This window comes from Lampetra planeri, chromosome 78 (assembly GCF_965212315.1).
Source record: "Lampetra planeri chromosome 78, kcLamPlan1.2.h2, whole genome shotgun sequence".
In the NCBI taxonomy this organism is placed as follows: Eukaryota; Metazoa; Chordata; class Hyperoartia; order Petromyzontiformes; family Petromyzontidae; genus Lampetra; species Lampetra planeri.
This window is the reverse complement of record NC_136183.1, coordinates 3,745,807-3,766,270: the sequence shown is the minus strand read 5'-3', so window position 1 is coordinate 3,766,270 and position 20,464 is coordinate 3,745,807. Positions and strand designations below refer to the sequence as shown.

General features: G+C 50.6%; 1 protein-coding gene across 1 annotated transcript; it reads left to right on the top strand.

Moving 5' to 3' along the window:
* Positions 1–17,546: 17,546 nt before the first annotated feature.
* On the top strand, positions 17,547–20,464 carry LOC144738167 (uncharacterized). The gene has a single exon (XM_078621149.1). The coding sequence runs from the start codon at positions 17,596–17,598 to the stop codon at positions 18,766–18,768; it is 1,173 nt and encodes a 390-aa protein (XP_078477275.1). The 5' UTR covers positions 17,547–17,595; the 3' UTR covers positions 18,769–20,464.

Below are 20,464 nucleotides of genomic sequence, written 5' to 3'. Positions count from 1 at the left end.
GTGTTAGATGGGGGATATGGGCAGTTCGCATCTGGTTGACACCCCGTTGTGCTTGTCAGATACTGCTGAACTTTCTCGGCGGCGAGGTAATCTATGAACTCGGCAGTGTATCCCAGGCGTGCGCTCTGTGTTAGCAAGCGTGATTTATTTTCATGCGTGCTCACTGAGATCCGAAGTGAGAAGTTCACATCGTTGTCGTGGTGGTAGTTGTTGTTTACCCAGGTAGAGCCTCGCTCCTTCTCTGTCTTGTAGGGAGGCCGCTTTGGATTGCACCACTCTTCGATTTCACATTAATATGCTAATTTATTACAGTAACATCACTAGCCCCGGCCACTTCTTTATGACCCTTGGGCTACACCCATTTCAAACCTTTTAAAACAGTCTGCCTCAGCAGCAGACCATGCATTTTCTATCAGAGTGTTCTTGTTTGCATTCTGACCACAAGTATTGTGGTTAATGCACACATGATTCCTTGTAAAAGGTTTCAGTTTGGTGTTTTAACATCTTAACACCTGTTTTGTTGCCAGAAAAACGGGGAAAACCTGTTCTCATATTTTGGTACTGGCAAAGGTCCCATGATGAAATATTGCAGTATATTAGAGGTGAGCCGTGCGTGTGCAGAGAGGACAGTAATGAGTCGGAAGTGAATGAATTTTGTGGCAAAAATGCAGGCCTGATAATATTTAAGGATAATGTGGTAAATGAGAAAAAATATAGCAGCAGCGGGGTGTTGGAGTGTGCAGGTGTTACAGGTGTTGAAGGTGAACAGGTAAGCTAAAAATTGCGTGAAAACATAATAACTTACCCTTGAGTACACATGGAAAATATGGGGTGTGTAGGTTTCATAGTGTTGGCGCAATTTGGTTCTCAAAAAAACACAGGAAGTCTGCTTCATTTATATACATTTACTAGCGGTAAGTACCCGGCTTTGCTCGGGCGAAAAAGGAAGATACACACATGGACTTAAACACATACATTGACCCACACACATAGAAACACATCAACTTAGACGCACACACACACATATATGCTTAAATCCAGGAAAGGATCGTTAGCAGGCCAGCCTAAATGTTTTTAACTGGCGAAGATGTTCCATTAGGGGGGTGCATGTTTCGCAAGCGTAGAGAAGGGAGGGAATTACCGTGGCCGAGAAGACCTGGAGCTTCATGCGGAGCGAAAGACCAGGTAGCTTCCACACAGCATTACGCAACTGATGAAAAGATAATGCCACTCCACTGATTTGGAGTGAGACCTCTGCTGTTAAACCGGAGCCGGTCATGAGCACACTGGGCAGGTATTGGAATCTCGGCAATCTCTCCACAACTGCCGCATCACCAATTGTGAGTTGTGGGGGTGGATTGTTCGATGGTACAAAATACGCAGGCAGGTGTATTTTTTAGTTTTGGTGGGGCTAATGGTAAGGCCCCACCTCTTAGTGGCAAGCTCCAGGTTCAGCCGCAGTGAGCAGCAATCACCAGAGCATCGGCATACATAACATGGTTGAGCAATAGGGAGGCATCCCTTGACCGCACCCGGGCATCGATCAACCTCCCATTGTATCTGTACCATATGGTAATTCCTCGGGAACAGCCATTGAAGTCTTCACCAACTACGTGGTAAAAAGATATGTTAAATAATGTGGAGCCAGAGGACATTCCTGTCACACCCCAAGGTGTAGAGGGAATGGCTCTGACTGACGGCCACGTAGTTTGACGCGGGGCCGCTCACCAACATGAAGGTCCTTAAGGATCATGAGCAAAGTTTGAGGGACTCCGAAAGCATGAAGAACAACCCAGAGGCCAGGCCTGCTGATGGTATCATAGGCCTTGAGCAGGTCAATAAAGCACATACATTCACTCACATACACACATGGACCTACAGACACGCAAAGAAATGGACTTACACTGACTGACATGGAGCCATGCACACAAAGCGACTAACACAGACGGCCATGGACTAACACACAGACATATCGACTCACACACACAAAGACATGGACTTACACACACACACACATATGGACTCACACACGCATAGACATGCACTTTAGATACACACACATGGAGTTACAAACACATATCGACGTACACACATACAGTTACTCACGCACATCGACTCACACACAGACATACGTGGACTCACAAACACATTGATGTAAACAACAACAACCGCCATTCGCCACTAAGTGGCGGTGACGTCACCACGACGCTTGTGCCAGGCCATGTGCACCTTGAGGCCACGTGAAGTGTCGAACGCCCGCTGGCAGGAGGTCACGGGGCAGACCCAGGTGCCACGGGTCGACTGACCGAGATGACCGAGATGACTGGCTGATGCACCACCTGTGCCCCCTACTGTGCCAACTTGCTGTGCTTTAGCCACCCGGCGCTCCGCTCGTTGTTGTGAGCGTCGCTCCTCCGCCCTCCGTTGTTGTTGGAGGGCGACTGCCTCCAACTGCCCAGTAGCGTCCTTCACGAGCCTCCTCCACTGAGGCCGATCTTGACACCGCTGGTACCAGTCATCGGCAAGTCCACTCAGCTCCACGTCCTCCTGTACCACATCACTCCATCTCTTCTCTAGCCCGTGCCGCGCCCGTTTAGCCCCCTCGATCCGGCCGAACAAAAGCTGTTTAGGCATGCGGTGGCTGGGCATGCGGGCTACATGACCCAGCCAACGCAGCCTTGCCTGCCGGAGGAGCTCACTGATGGGACTTTGCCCAGATCTTTCAAGGACTTGTGAGCTCCTCACACAATCCAGCCTGGTCAAACCCAGGATGGATCGTAGGCAGGCCAGCCTAAATGTTTCCAACCGGCGAAGATGCTCCACTAGGGGGGTCCACGTTTCGCAAGCGTAGAGAAGGGAGGGAATGACCGTGGCCGAGAAGACCTGAAGCTTCGTGCGGAGCGACAGACCAGGTAGCTTCCACACAGCGTTACGCAACCGATGAAAAGATATTGCCGCTCGACTGATTCGGAGTGAGACCTCTGCTGATAAACTGGAGCTGGTCATGAGCACACTGCCCAGGTATGGGAAACTCTCTACTCTCTCCACAACTGCCCCATCACCGATTGGGAGTTGTGGGGGCGGAGTGCCCGATGGTACAAAATACCCAGGCAGGTGCTTAGTTTTGGTGGGGCTGATGGTAAGGCCCCACCTCTTAGTGGCACACTCCAGCCTCAGCAGCAGCGTCTCCAACTCCTCTTCTGAATGAGCAGCTATTACCAAATCATCGGCATACATAACGTGGTTGACCAATAGGGAGCCATCCCTTGATCGCACCCGGGCGTCGATCAGCCTCCCATTATATCTGTACCAAATGGTAATTCCCCCGGTACAGCTATTGAAGGCTTCACGAACTACGCAGTCGAAATAGATGTTAAATAATGTGGGAGCCAGAGGACATCCCTGTCGCACCCCAAGGTGTACAGGGAAAGGCTCCGACTCCCGGCCACGTAGTTTTACCCGGGCCCGCTCACCATCATGAAGGTCCTTAATGATCGTGAGCAGAGGGTCAGGGACTCCGAAAGCACGAAGAACAACCCAGAGCCCAGTCCTACTGATGGTATCATAGGCCTTGACCAGGTCAATAAAGCAGAGATGTAGGTCTTTTTGGAATTCCCTACACCTCTGCTGTAGCAGACGGACAGAAAATATGGCATCTGTGCAGGACCGCCCTTTCCTGAAACCACATTGGGGCTCCGCAAGCCTCTCCTCAGCATGCCTAGCAAGGCGATGTTGAATAATCCTTGCCAGGACCTTACCCGGCACACTGAGGAGTGAGATGCCCCTGTAGTTGTTACAGTCTGTGCGGTCCCCCTTCTTAAAGAGGGGGACCACCAGGGCATCCTTCCAGTCCTGCGGAACCCGTCCAGTGGTCCAGACTGTTGTTATGATGTCATATAGGGCAGTCTGTGCACAAACGCCACCCTCCCTCAGCATTTCGCCTGGGAGATCATCTCTGCCCGGTGCCTTCCCTGGTCTCAGACTCCGGATCGCCCTCAGTACTTCCTCAACAGCCGGTACCTCAGCCAGCCACTCACAGGGGGTGACCTCTTCCAATATTTGAGGCACCGCAGCCTCAGCAGGGTTATCCCCACTTTGTGCCATGATGTTTTCCTGGCTGAGAGATTTTCCCTCCCCCAGGACCTCACAGAAATGCTCAGCAAATCTGCAAACCTGTTCCTGGGGGTCGGAGATTGGATCACCGTTTTTTCCTCTAATGATGGTAATAGGTGTGGCGCTGCAGGTTACTTTTTTGATGGAGTTAAATAGTGATTTGTGATCGCGGGCCACTGAGGCAGACTCCATCTCCTCAGCAACCCGCGACCACCACCCATCCTTACAGCGCCTTACGGCTCTCCGAACCTCCGAGCGAAGGCTGCGGTAAACCTCCTCATTCTCTGACGTGGGATGCTGTAGGCGATGAGAGTGGGCCTGTCGCTTTTTCTCAATTAACCTGAACACCTCCTCCGTCAGCCAGGGTTCCCGGGGAGGTCTGGACCGCGTACCCAAAGCAGCCATGATGTAAACACACATGTACTTACACACACTTATCGACTAAGACACACACACATGGACTTACACACACTTACAAAGACTGACACACACATTTCCCTACACACCCATAGACATATGGACTGTGACACACAGACATCTACTTTAGATACACACACATGGATTAACACACACACACATCGACTGACACACATAGACACACAAACGCACATTGACTTAGACACTCAGATGGAGCCATGCACACACATCGACTCACACACGCATTGACTTACGCAACATACACATCGAGTGAAACACGTATGGACTTACACATGTGGACTAAAACACACACAGCGACAGATACGCACACAAATGGACTGACACACACACACACAAACAATTGTACGTACACACACGGGACGTTGTCCGTTTCAAGCCAGAGGAGGTGAGATATTGCCAGGCTGCGGGCTGGGCCACTACCCTTGCCCCCCCCACCATCCCCCCGCCCTCGCCAGAATAATACTATGTAACCGCTTTAATAACATTAAATTAATATCTAAGGACTTTATATCAGTAACTGCACGCATTGGGGGTGGCGGGGGGAAGAGGACATCACACTGTGAAGAGAAATCGACAGCGTGATGTGTATATCTATTCCTTGTTAAACGCGTAAAATAAAATGTCCCCATGAGCTCGAGTGAACGCGCACCACTTGACAGGGCCCACCCCCCCCCCCAACGCAATTAGCGTCACTTGGTACGGTCGACGTGGCGCAATAAGTAAATCATTAATCATAGAAACGGCACAAATGTGTTAATTAAACTACTTTAAAGTTTACGGATTGGAAAACGGAATAGCCTATTCCCACCGCGGGGCTTAGGGCGTGCCGCCTGTCAATTTTTTTTCTACGTTCAGCCCACCGTCCAAGAGCCAAATCCCTCGCAAGCGCGAGCACGCGAAGAATTTTATATATAAGACTAGCAGAAGTACCCGGCGTTGCCCGGGTGAAAAATATATTTCTTAATAACCTTACATATATACACAGCTACTAAGGTATTGTCAAAGCCCGGTGGGCTTTGACAATACCTTTCACCACTCACAACTCACCCTCACCACTCATCCTCACCACTCCCACTCACTACTCACTCTTACCATTCACCATCACAATTCACCACTCACCAATCTCCCTCACCAATCTCCCTCACCCTCACCACTCACCCTCATCACTCACCTCACTACTCACCCTCACCACTCACCCTCACCACTCATCCTCACCACTCACCCTCACCATCACCATAAACCCTAACTACTCACCCTCACTACTCACCCTCACCACTCACCCTCACCACTAACCCTCACCACTCACCCCTAACCACTCACCCTCACCACTCACCCTCACCACTCACCCTCACCACTCATCCTCACCACTCACGGTCACCACTCACGCTCACGACTCACCCTCACCACTCACCCTCACCCTCACCACCACCAATCACCCCTCACCACTAACCCTCACCACTCACACTCACCACTCACCCTCACCACTAACCCTGACCCCTCACCACTGACCACTCACCCTCCCCACTCACCCTTCCTACTCACCACTCAACCTCACCACTAACCCTCACCCCTGACCACTCACCCTCACCACTCACCCTTCCTACTCACCACTCAACCTCACCACTGACCACTTACCCTCACCACTCACTCTCACCACTCACCCTTACTATTCACCACACACCCTCACCACTCACCCTCAACATCAACACTCACCCTCACCACTCACCATCATCACAAATCCTAACCACTCACCCTCACCACTCACCCTCACCACTCACCCTCACCACTCACCCTCAGCACTCACCCTCCCCACTCACCCTCACCACACACCCTCACCACTTAACCTCACCACTCAACCTCACCACTCACCCTCACCACTCACCCTCACCATTCACCCTCAACACTCACCCTAACCCCTCTCCCTCACCACTCTCCATCACCACTCACCGTCACCACTCACCCTCACCACTCACCCCTCACCATTACCACTCACCCTCACCACTAACCCTGACCCCTCACCACTGACCACTCACCACTCACCCTCACCACTAACCCTCACCATCACCACTCACCCTTACTACTCACCACTCAATCTCACCACTCTTCGTCATCACTCACCCTCACCACTCACCCCTCACCACTCACCTCTCACCCTCACCACTCACCACTCACCCTCACCACTCACCCCTCACCATTACCACTCACCCTCACCACTAACCCTGACCCCTCACCACTGACCACTCACCACTCACCCTCACCACTAACCCTCACCATCACCACTCACCCTTACTACTCACCACTCAATCTCACCACTCTTCGTCATCACTCACCCTCACCACTCACCCCTCACCACTCACCTCTCACCCTCACCACTCACCCCTCACCATCACCACTCACCCTCACCACTCTCCCTCACCACTCACCATTCACCCTCACCACTCACCCTCACCACTCACCCTCACCACTCACCCACACCACTCAACCTCACCACTCAACCTCACCCTCACTACTCACCATTCATTCTGACCAATCACCACTGACCAATCACCACTCTCCACTAACCCTCACCACTCAACCTCACCACTCACCCTCAAAACTAACGAATCTCTCAACACTCACCCTCAGCACTCACCCTCACCACTCACGCTCACCACTCACCACTCACCCATCACCACTCACAACTGCCACTCACCCTCACAACAACCACTCACCCTCACCGCTCACCACTCACCCTCACCACTCACCCTCACCACTCACCCTCTCCACTAACCCTCACCACTCAACCTCACCACTCGCCCTCAAAACTAACAACTCTCTCACCACTCACCCTCACCACTCAGCACTCACACTCACCACTCACACTCACCATTCACCCTCACCATTCAGCCTCACCACTCGCCCTCACCACTCACCCTCACCACTCACCGTCACAACCACCACTCACCCTCACCACTCACCCTCACCACTCAACCTCACCACTCAACCTCACCCTCACTACTCACCATTCATCCTGACCAATCACCACTGACCAATCACCACTCACCACTCTCCACTAACCCTCACCATTCAACCTCACTACTCACCCTCATAACTAACGACTCTCTCACCACTCAGCACTCACCCTCACCACTAACCCTGACCCCTCACCACTGACCACTCACCCTCACCACTAACCCTCACCATCACCACTCACCCTTACTACTCACCACTCAACCTCACCACTCTTCATCATCACTCACCCTCACCACTCACCCCTCACCACTCACCCCTCACCACTCACCCCTCACCATCACCATTCACACTCACCCTCACCACTCAACCTCACCACTCAACCTCACCACTCAACCTCACCCTCACTACTCACCATTCATCCTGACCAATCACCACTGACCAATCACCACTCTCCACTAAACCTCACCACTCAACCTCACCACTCACCCTCAAAACTAACGAATCTCTCACCACTCACCCTCACCACTCAGCACTCACCCTCACCACTCACACTCACCATTCACCCTCACCATTCAGCCTCACCACTCGCCCTCACCACTCACCCTCACCACTCACCCTCACCACTCACCGTCACAACCACCACTCACCCTCACCACTCACCCTCACCACTCACCCTCACCACTCAACCTCACCACTCAACCTCACCCTCACTACTCACCATTCATCCTGACCAATCACCACTGACCAATCACCACTCACCACTCTCCACTAACCCTCACCATTCAACCTCACTACTCACCCTCAAAACTAACGACTCTCTCCCCACTCAGCACTCACTCTCACCACTCACCCTCACCACTCACCCTCACCACTCACCATCACCACTCACCCTCACCACTAACCCTGACCCCTCACCACTGACCACTCACCCTCACCACTAACCCTCACCATCACCACTCACCCTTACTACTCACCACTCAACCTCACCACTCTTCATCATCACTCACCCTCACCACTCACCCCTCACCACTCACCCCTCACCACTCACCCCTCACCATCACCATTCACCCTCACCACTCACCCTCACCACTCAACCTCACCACTCAACCTCACCACTCAACCTCACCACTCAACCTCACCCTCACTACTCACCATTCATCCTGACCAATCACCACTGACCAATCACCACTCACCACTCTCCACTAAACCTCACCACTCAACCTCACCACTCACCCTCAAAACTAACGAATCTCTCACCACTCACCCTCACCACTCAGCACTCACCCTCACCACTCACCCTCACCGCTCACCACTCACCCATCACCACTCTCAACTGCCACTCACCCTCACAACAACCACTCACCCTCACCGCTCACCACTCACCTTCACCACTCACCCTCACCACTCACCCTCACCACTCACCTTCACCACTAACCCTCACCACTCACCCTTACCACTCACCTTCACCACTAACCCTCACCATCACCACTCACCCTTACTACTCACCACTCAACCTCTCCACTCTTTGTCACCACTCACCCTCACCACTCACCCCTCACCCTCACCACTCACCCTCACCACTCACCCCTCACCATCACCACTCACCCTCACCACTCTCCCTCACCACTCACTCTCACCACACCCTCCCCACTCACCCTCCCCACTCACCCTCACCACACACCCTCACCACTTAACCTCACCACTCAACCTCACCACTCACCCTCACCACTCACCCTCACCATTCACCCTCAACACTCACCCTAACCCCTCTCCCTCACCACTCTCCCTCACCACTCACCGTCACCACTCACCCTCACCCCTCACCATCACCACTCACCCTCACCACTAACCCTGACCCCTCACCACTGACCACTCACCACTCACCCTCACCACTAACCCTCACCATCACCACTCACCCTTACTACTCACCACTCAATCTCACCACTCTTCGTCATCACTCACCCTCACCACTCACCCCTCACCACTCACCTCTCACCCTCACCACTCACCCCTCACCATCACCACTCACCCTCACCACTCTCCCTCACCACTCACCATTCACCCTCACCACTCACCCTCACCACTCACCCTCACCACTCACCCACACCACTCAACCTCACCACTCAACCTCACCCTCACTACTCACCATTCATTCTGACCAATCACCACTGACCAATCACCACTCTCCACTAACCCTCACCACTCAACCTCACCACTCACCCTCAAAACTAACTAATCTCTCAACACTCACCCTCACCACTCAGCACTCACCCTCACCACTCACGCTCACCACTCACCACTCACCCATCACCACTCACAACTGCCACTCACCCTCACAACAACCACTCACCCTCACCGCTCACCACTCACCCTCACCACTCACCCTCACCACTCACCCTCTCCACTAACCCTCACCACTCAACCTCACCACTCGCCCTCAAAACTAACAACTCTCTCACCACTCACCCTCACCACTCAGCACTCACACTCACCACTCACACTCACCATTCACCCTCACCATTCAGCCTCACCACTCGCCCTCACCACACACCCTCACCACTCAACCTCACCACTCAACCTCACCCTCACTACTCACCATTCATCCTGACCAATCACCACTGACCAATCACCACTCACCACTCTCCACTAACCCTCACCATTCAACCTCACTACTCACCCTCATAACTAACGACTCTCTCACCACTCAGCACTCACTCTCACCACTCACCCTCACCACTCACCCTCACCACTCACCCTCACCACTAACCCTGACCCCTCACCACTGACCACTCACCCTCACCACTAACCCTCACCATCACCACTCACCCTTACTACTCACCACTCAACCTCACCACTCTTCATCATCACTCACCCTCACCACTCACCCCTCACCACTCACCCCTCACCACTCACCCCTCACCATCACCATTCACCCTCACCACTCACCCTCACCACTCAACCTCACCACTCAACCTCACCACTCAACCTCACCCTCACTACTCACCATTCATCCTGACCAATCACCACTGACCAATCACCACTCACCACTCTCCACTAAACCTCACCACTCAACCTCACCACTCACCCTCAAAACTAACGAATCTCTCACCACTCACCCTCACCACTCAGCACTCACCCTCACCACTCACACTCACCATTCACCCTCACCATTCAGCCTCACCACTCGCCCTCACCACTCACCCTCACCACTCACCGTCACAACCACCACTCACCCTCACCACTCACCCTCACCACTCACCCTCACCACTCAACCTCACCACTCAACCTCACCCTCACTACTCACCATTCATCCTGACCAATCACCACTGACCAATCACCACTCACCACTCTCCACTAACCCTCACCATTCAACCTCACTACTCACCCTCAAAACTAACGACTCTCTCCCCACTCAGCACTCACTCTCACCACTCACCCTCACCACTCACCCTCACCACTCACCATCACCACTCACCCTCACCACTAACCCTGACCCCTCACCACTGACCACTCACCCTCACCACTAACCCTCATCATCACCACTCACCCTTACTACTCACCACTCAACCTCACCACTCTTCATCATCACTCACCCTCACCACTCACCCCTCACCACTCACCCCTCACCACTCACCCCTCACCATCACCATTCACCCTCACCACTCACCCTCACCACTCAACCTCACCACTCAACCTCACCACTCAACCTCACCACTCAACCTCACCCTCACTACTCACCATTCATCCTGACCAATCACCACTGACCAATCACCACTCACCACTCTCCACTAAACCTCACCACTCAACCTCACCACTCACCCTCAAAACTAACGAATCTCTCACCACTCACCCTCACCACTCAGCACTCACCCTCACCACTCACCCTCACCGCTCACCACTCACCACTCACCCATCACCACTCACAACTGCCACTCACCCTCACAACAACCACTCACCCTCACCGCTCACCACTCACCTTCACCACTCACCCTCACCACTCACCCTCACCACTCACCTTCACCACTAACCCTCACCATTCACCCTTACCACTCACCTTCACCACTAACCCTCACCATCACCACTCACCCTTACTACTCACCACTCAACCTCTCCACTCTTCGTCACCACTCACCCTCACCACTCACCCCTCACCCTCACCACTCACCCTCACCACTCACCCCTCACCATCACCACTCACCCTCACCACTCTCCCTCACCACTCACTCTCACCATTCACCCTCACCATTCAGCCTCACCACTCACCCTCACCACTCACCGTCACAACCACCACTCACCCTCACCACTCATCCTCACCACTCAACCTCACCACTCAACCTCACCCTCACTACTCACCATTCATCCTGACCAATCACCACTGACCAATCACCACTCACCACTCTCCACTAACCCTCACCACTCAACCTCACCACTCACCCTAAAAACTAACGACTCTCTCACCACTCACCCTCACCACTCAGCACTCACCCTCACCACTAACCCTCACCACTCAACCTCACCACTGACCCTCAAAACTAACGACTCTCTCACCACTCACCCTCACCACTCAGCACTTACCCTCACCACTCACCCTCACCACTCACGCTCACCACTCACCCATCAGCACTCACAACTGCCACTCACCCTCACAACAACCACTCACCCTCACTGCTCACCACTCACCACTCACCCTCACCACTCACCCTGACCACTCACCATTACCACTCACCCTTACTATTCACCACTCAACCTCACCACTCACCCTCACCACTCATGCTCACCCTCACCACTCACCCTCACCACTCACCACCACCAATCACCCCTCACCACTAACCCTCACCACTCACCCTCACCACTCACCCTCACCACTAACCCTGACCCCTCACCACTGACCACTCACCCTCCCCACTCACCCTTCCTACTCACCACTCAACCTCACCACTAACCCTCACCCCTGACCACTCACCCTCCCCACTCACCACTCACCCTTCCTACTCACCACTCAACCTCACCACTGACCACTCACCCTTACCCTCACCACTCACTCTCACCACTCACCCTTACTATTCACCACACACCCTCACCACTCACCCTCAACATCAACACTCACCCTCACCACTCACCATCACACATCCTAACCACTCACCCTCACCACTCACCCTCACCACTCACTCTCACCACACCCTCCCCACTCACCCTCCCCACTCACCCTCACCACACACCCTCCCCACTCACCCTCACCACACACCCTCACCACTTAACCTCACCACTCAACCTCACCACTCACCCTCACCACTCACCCTCACCATTCACCCTCAACACTCACCCTAACCCCTCTCCCTCACCACTCTCCCTCACCACTCACCGTCACCACTCACCACTCACCCCTCACCATCACCACTCACCCTCACCATCACCACTCACCCTCACCTCTAACCCTGACCACTGACCACTCACCACTCACCCTCACCACTAACCCTCACCATCACCACTCACCCTTACTACTCACCACTCAACCTCACCACTCTTCGTCATCACTCACCCTCACCACTCACCCCTCACCACTCACCTCTCACCCTCACCCCTCACCATCACCACTCACCCTCACCACTCTCCCTCACCACTCACCATTCACCCTCACCACTCACCCTCACCACTCACCCACACCACTCAACCTCACCACTCAACCTCACCCTCACTACTCACCATTCATCCTGACCAATCACCACTGACCAATCACCACTCACCACTCTCCACTAACCCTCACCACTCAACCTCACCACTCACCCTCAAAACTAACGAATCTCTCAACACTCACCCTCACCACTCAGCACTCACCCTCACCACTCACGCTCACCACTCACCCATCACCACTCACAACTGCCACTCACCCTCACAACAACCACTCACCCTCACCGCTCACCACTCACCCTCACCACTCACCCTCACCACTCACCCTCTCCACTAACCCTCACCACTCAACCTCACCACTCACCCTCAAAACTAACAACTCTCTCAACACTCACCCTCACCACTCAGCACTCACCCTCACCACTCACCCTCACCACTCACTCTCACCATTCACCCTCACCATTCAGCCTCACCACTCGTCCTCACCACTCACCCTCACCACTCACCGTCACAACCACCACTCACCCTCACCACTCACCCTCACCACTCACCCTCACCACTCAACCTCACCACTCAACCTCACCCTCACTACTCACCATTCATCCTGACAAATCACCACTGACCAATCACCACTCACCACTCTCCACTAACCCTCACCACTCAACCTCACCACTCACCCTCAAAACTAACGACTCTCTCACCACTCACCCTCACCACTCAGCACTCACCCTCACCACTCACCCTCACCACTCACGCTCACCACTCACCACTCACCCATCACCAATTACAACTGCCACTCACTCTCACAACAACCACTCACCCTCACCGCTCACCACTCACCCTCACCACTAACCCTCACCATCACCACTCACCCTTACTACTCACCACTCAACCTCACCACTCTTCGTCACCACTCACCCTCACCACTCACCCCTCACCCTCACCACTCTCCCTCACCACTCACTCTCACCATTCACCCTCACCATTCAGCCTCACCACTCACCCTCACGACTCACCCTCACCACTCCCCACTCTTCCTCACCACTCACTCTCACCATTCAACTCACCATTCAGCCTCACCACTCACCACTCACAACCACCACTCACCCTCATCACTCACCCGCACTACTCACCACTCATCCTCACCAATCACCACTGACCAATCACCACTCACCCTCACCACTCTCCACTAACCCTCACCACTCAACATGACCACTCAACCTTACCACTCACCCTCACCACTCACCCTCACCACTAACCAATCTCTCACCCCTCACCACTCACCCTCACCACTCACTTATCACCACTCACAATCGCCACTCACAACCGCCACTCACTCTCACCCTCACCACTCACCCTCACTACTCATCCTCACCAATCACACCCTCACCATTATATTTTTGCCCCAGTCAACGCCGGATATTTCCCATTCGTAGCAGTTTATATCAACTCTATAACCAACTTATATTAAACGGGAACAGCGCCATCCTAAAGTAATCTACAACCTTCGATTAGTCCTTTGTGCGATTCAAAGAATCGATTCCTGGCATGTTGGGGGTTTACATTTTGAATGACAGAGTTTTATTTTCATTTGTATGTTATGTTTTAATGTTTTCAGGAGTTTTTAATTACATTTTTGCCCCGGTCAACGCCGGATATTTCCTGTTCGTAGCAGTTTATATCGACTATAACCAACTTATAGTAAACGGGAATCGTTCGATTATAAAGGAATCTACAACCTTCGATTCCTTTGCACGATTCAGAGAATCGATTCTTGGCGCGTCGGGTTTAAAAGTAATTACACAGTTGTATTTTCATTGGTATGTAATGTTTTAAAGTTTTCAGAAGATTTTAAATGTATTTCCCCCCGGGCAACGCTGGGTATATCGAGTTTATACCACAAAGTCGTCGCTTGACACGGGTGGGGTGTCAAGGCCTAGTACCGTGCAGAGCCTCCGGCCTCGCCTAGATTGCCCACCCGGCTGAGACTGGGTACTGGGGCCGTTACCCCCCCCCCCCCGCGCTACAATAATACTGTCTAATCGCTATAATTTTATTATCTGCAGACCCTATAATAGTAATTGCACACATTGGGGTGGGGGGGGGAGTGAAGAGGACGTGAAACTTTGATGAATTTACCTCAGAGTCGCGTGTTAATGCATGCGCATATTTTTAACGGGAATTAAAAATGGCGTCCACCCCGCAGCGAAGGCATCGCTGGCCGTTGCCAGGGGCAACCGCCGTGGTCCGCGCCGGTCGGCAATAATAAATAAATAAATAAAGCGTTAGATAAATAAATAAAGAGAAATCGCACTAAATCGATAATCGGTCCGATTTAAAGTTTAGAGACGAAAAATCGGAAATGCCTAAGTTTACCGCGGGGCCGGGGGCGTGCCCACCTGCAAATTTTTTTCGTCCTAAACCCCACAGCTCGAGCGCCAAATCCCTCGCAAGCGAGCGTACGCAGAGGGACAGACGGACAGACAAGAAGTGACGTTTATAGGTTAGATACTCATCTTGGAATGTTTTATATACGGTTTCTCGACGTTTATTTCAGTAATTTAGTTTATTGGGAATACAGTACAGTACTTATTTAAATTGTGATGTATATTTTATATGCCGTTTACCTAACTCCATTATTTAGGTAAGGATTACATATTTAATATCGGCATTTTAGCTTTCGCACGGCACTTTCCAAGAATGTAACCTCCGCGCTATTCAAGGGGCTGCTGTATTTTCTATCCATCAGCTATAGCACAGGAGTACGGATTTCAGCAGAAACTAGATTTCTGCTTTCTTGGTGTAATTACGGCCTATAGTACCATAAAGAGGCTTGGGGTTTTGGATTGTTTTTGGTTTTAGATATCTCTGCCTCTGCTCACATTCGTTGAGGATTTTTATGATTTTTGGATGGCCCATTTAAAGCTGCGTGACCAGGAGTCGGATCCCTTTCCTGTTCAATTTGGCATCTGGCCGAAATTCCCTCTGGCCCCATGCATTACATTACGTAGCATTTTCAAATAATTGTGTTTTAAGAAGCTCGCAATGGCCCTATAAAAAAATGCATTTCATAGAGTAACAATGATACCCTAATCGATGCCTGGTTATAGTCAAGGGATTGTCCCCTGTTGGTCAACCATGTTACGCATGTTGATGATCTGGTCATGGCTACTCAATGATATTGAGTTGGAGAATCGTGTTTTGTACCTGGAGAATTCCATGACGAAATGGGGCCTTGCATATGTTCTACAAAAATATCACCTCCCTGGGAAAATTTTGACCTAAAGCTTTCGTAACTGCAGGAATTCATATTCTTTGGGTCTTTCGGTTAAGTGATGTGACTTTACTGAAAGACCCAAAGAACACCTCCCTGGGAATTTAATGTCATTCAACACTGCACCTACTCAGCTCTCCATGAATAATCAGGTCGTTCTACACGTGGTGGAGGAGCTCCTATACCTGGTTAATGTGTTCACGACCAGCTTTGGTTTGGCATCCAAAGTCTCACTTCAAATTGGTCTAGCAGCATTCTTTCATTAGGCTCTGTAACACTATGTGGAAGCTGCCTGGACTTTTTTACATACAAAGCTGTGAGTGTCCATCGCCAAGGTCTAGTCCATTGCAAAGGTCTCCTAAAAAAACAGGCAATAGTCTACATTATAGACTGCCAATACACTCACCGAGGTTAATAACCAAGCTACAGTCTACATTATAGACTGCCAGTACGCTCACCAAGGCTAAAAACCAGGCTACACTCTACATTAGTCGTTTTTTTCTTCTATTCACTTTATTTGTATTATTATTTTCTATCTACATGACTTTATGGAAATAACCAAAGAACATGAATTCCCGCTATCACAAAAAAGTTTTAAGTCAAGATCATCCCAGGGAGGTGATCTTTTTGTAGAACATATGCAAGGCCCCATTTCGTCATGGAATTCAACAGGTACAGAACAAGATTTTATAAGAATGGAAACAGTCAGGAAATTAACACTCCACATATGCAGCTGAAGTTAGATCTGTTCATCCTCGCATTCAAGCTCATCTGAGTCTGGCTTCACACCTCTAAGTTGCAAATGAACATTATTTTATACATTTCTACATAATACAAATATTCTTTTCAACAGCCTTTGCTATGTTAGCTAATTTTTCTTAAATAAATATTCCTGTCGTATCGAGACAACCAAAATTGTGTGTTTTTGGAGTTTTTGGTAAACATTCATTTTAAAGACACTAGGGTGTCCAGGCATATTTATGACCATTTGCCCTCTCATTGTGTGCCTTAACAGCCCTTGTGATGAATTGGGGAATCTCTTTCACTATATCATGAAAATATGAATATGTATAGATGTGTAAGTCATGTGTGACTGTTTATATGCATTCCTCTGTGCCTCAATACTCACATAGATGGTGTGGACATGCTTTTCTGTCTGCAACTGACCCTCGCTCTGCAGAATTGGCCTGATGGAGCAAAGGCACTCAGCGCAGCTCAGTACAAGAAGGAAACAATGCGACCAGCATGTAAACATCACGGATCGTACTGGAAAATTGACACAGCACCAGAGAACACACACAGGAGAGATGCCCTTCAAGTGCAGTGTGTGTGAGAAGGCATTTTCAGATTCATCTTCTCTTAAACAACACCAGAGAACACACACAGGAGAGAAACCTTTCAAGTGCACTGTGTGTGAGAAGGCGTTTGCAAAGTCATCAAATCTTCAGACTCACCAGAGAACACACACAGGAGATAAGCCCTTCAAGTGCAGTGTGTGTGGGAAGGCATTTTCAGATTCATCTTCTCTTAAACAACACCAGAGAACACACACTGGAAAGAAACCTTTCAAGTGCACTGTGTGTGAGAAGGCATTTGCACGGTCACCACATCTTCAAAGACACCAGAGAACACACACAGGAGAGAAACCTTTTAAGTGCACTCTGTGTGGGAAGGCATTTGCACAGTCATCACATCTTAAGAACCACCAGAGAATACACACAGGAGATAAACCCTTCAAGTGCAGTGTGTGTGAGAAGGCATTTTCATATTTATCTACTCATAGAAGACATCAGAGAATACACACAGGAGAGAAACTCTGCAAGTGCAGTGTGTGTGAGAAGGCATTTTCAGATTCATCTTCTCTTAGAAGACATCAGAGAATACACACAGGAGATAAACTCTTCAAGTGCAGTGTTTGTGGGAAAGCGTTTGCACATTCATCAAATCTTAAAAAACACCAGAGAACACGCAAGTATGAGAAAATCCACAAGAAGTGTAATCTGAAATCAGCTTGTGAAAGTCAAAGTGCTGCAATGACCCCATTGTTCATGAAACAAGAACCAGAAGACAATCCCAGCCTGGACACTTTGAAAGGTATCAAGGTGAAATATGAAGAGGCGAAAGTGAAATGTGAAGAAGTAACAGTGAAGAGCGTAGAAGTGAAGGTTAAATTTGAAGATGATTCAACTCCAAAATCGGACCTTCACATAGATGGAGGCAGTGTGAAACAGGAACTAAATTCTGACTGTGAGGCAGAGCGAGGCAACTCCCAGGAGTTTGTGGATGTGGAGGTGTGGGTGGACTTCTTAGACAATACAAAGTCAAATGGAGACCAGGTAGATGTGCAAGCTTCAGACAATTAAGCTCCAATGGATGCACCTTTGTCACAGGCCTTTCTAATGAATATAATGTGAAGTTGAACACTCAATTTCTAGGTTCAAACTGCAGTGTAAGCGTGGCCAGTATTTGTGAACCTGTGGGTTGGGGCGATCTTTAACCAGGAGTGACTCAAGTGTTTTGTATCATATCTCATCTTAGACACTCGATGGGTGCCCATAATGGGCATCTGCCCCTGTGTGCCACAAGGTGACCGTTCACTGGCCTGCATGTGGATATGAGTTTGTAAGTCGGGGGAGATGATTGATATGCCAGTCGGATTTGAACCTTGAACCTCTGCAACAAATAGAGAATGTACTACTACTTGGCTTCCCTCTATGAGAGTGCTGCACATATAGGCCTCATCTCGGCAGAGATCAACTTGTAAATACGTTGCAACGTGACGCAGTACCTTTTAGTATAGTAATAAAATGTTGCCAATGTGCCCTTTGATTATTTTGAATCATAATTGAAAGAATACCCGTCTGATTTTGTACGTACATACAACATTTTGTGTATTAATGTCAAACATGGAATATGTGCTGTCAGGACAAAGTATCTGTTTTGGTGGTAACCTGTACAAAAACTCACGTGAGAGCTGTTATTTTTGTGATACGAGTGAATCAGGACGCATCTGACTGGGGCAACTCATTGTCTTTGAAATCGGGAGCATAGTCAGATCATTCATCAGTTAAGGTATGCCACTTATAAGTTACGTATAGGAGATACATTCTCCACAAGAACACTAATTATCATTTTGTATTACGTATACATTTTGTCAAACTGAGACTTGAAATGGCCCTTGCCGATGAACATCAGTTGAAGCAAGCCGGACTGTTGAGACATTGTACACCAAAACCAGTCCACAGGTGGCTTGTACTGAACACGTGTAGTGCCATAAGAGAGGAGGAGCTGCTGGGGGCTCTAGGATCCTAGGCAGATAAGCCCTCGGTGCCAGGCGCTAGGATCCCAGGCACCCCAAACAGTTAAGCCCCTTGACGCCACCAACGGGGGGGGGGGGGGGGGGGGGGCTGTGCGTGCTCTGTTGGATATCTGGGGGCGCACACAACCCCACCCCTCGTTGGGGACGAGGCATAAAAGGGCAGCTCCCTGGCCGATCGGGGGCAATTGCAGCTCAAGACCCAAGATCAGCCAGCTTAGGACTCTGGACCCCCTCGTCCCGCTTGTCCTTGTAAGGGCCGGGACGCTGTGAGGGCCAGTGGTGGGACTCTGGGACTCCTGGCTCTACGTCCTTGTAAGGGCGAGTTCCGAGGAAGCCAGAGTCCAGACCCGCACCTTGGCTGGGTCGGGTCAATTAGCCTCCCCTAGGGTAATTGCAGCCGGAGGACCCCAGAGCGTAGCCAGAGTAGTGTATCTAGGCTGTGTACCTAGGCTGTAACAGAGTATCAGGACTGTTGGAGTGTTGTATTGTAATAAAGAAGATACCTCTACAAGTGTCTCCGGAACCCATTACACATGCATTCCTATTTATAGTTTGTGTAAAACATTCCTTTGTTTCGTGTAGAGAACGTTGAATGAAAGATGTCTGCCGATCTGTTTTTTCGCAAGGATGTACTTTAAAGAGCACATTTGAAGGCATCGTGGATTTTTGTTACAGATTTGTATTCTAGCCTAGGTTTTATTGAATTTTAACTTCTATTTAAATAAAACTTTAGATATATC

Coding starts and splice junctions, on each gene's coding strand:
- LOC144738167 (XM_078621149.1), top strand. CDS start 17,596: ATGGAGCAAAGGCACTCAGCGCAGCTCAGTACAAGAAGGAAACAATGC.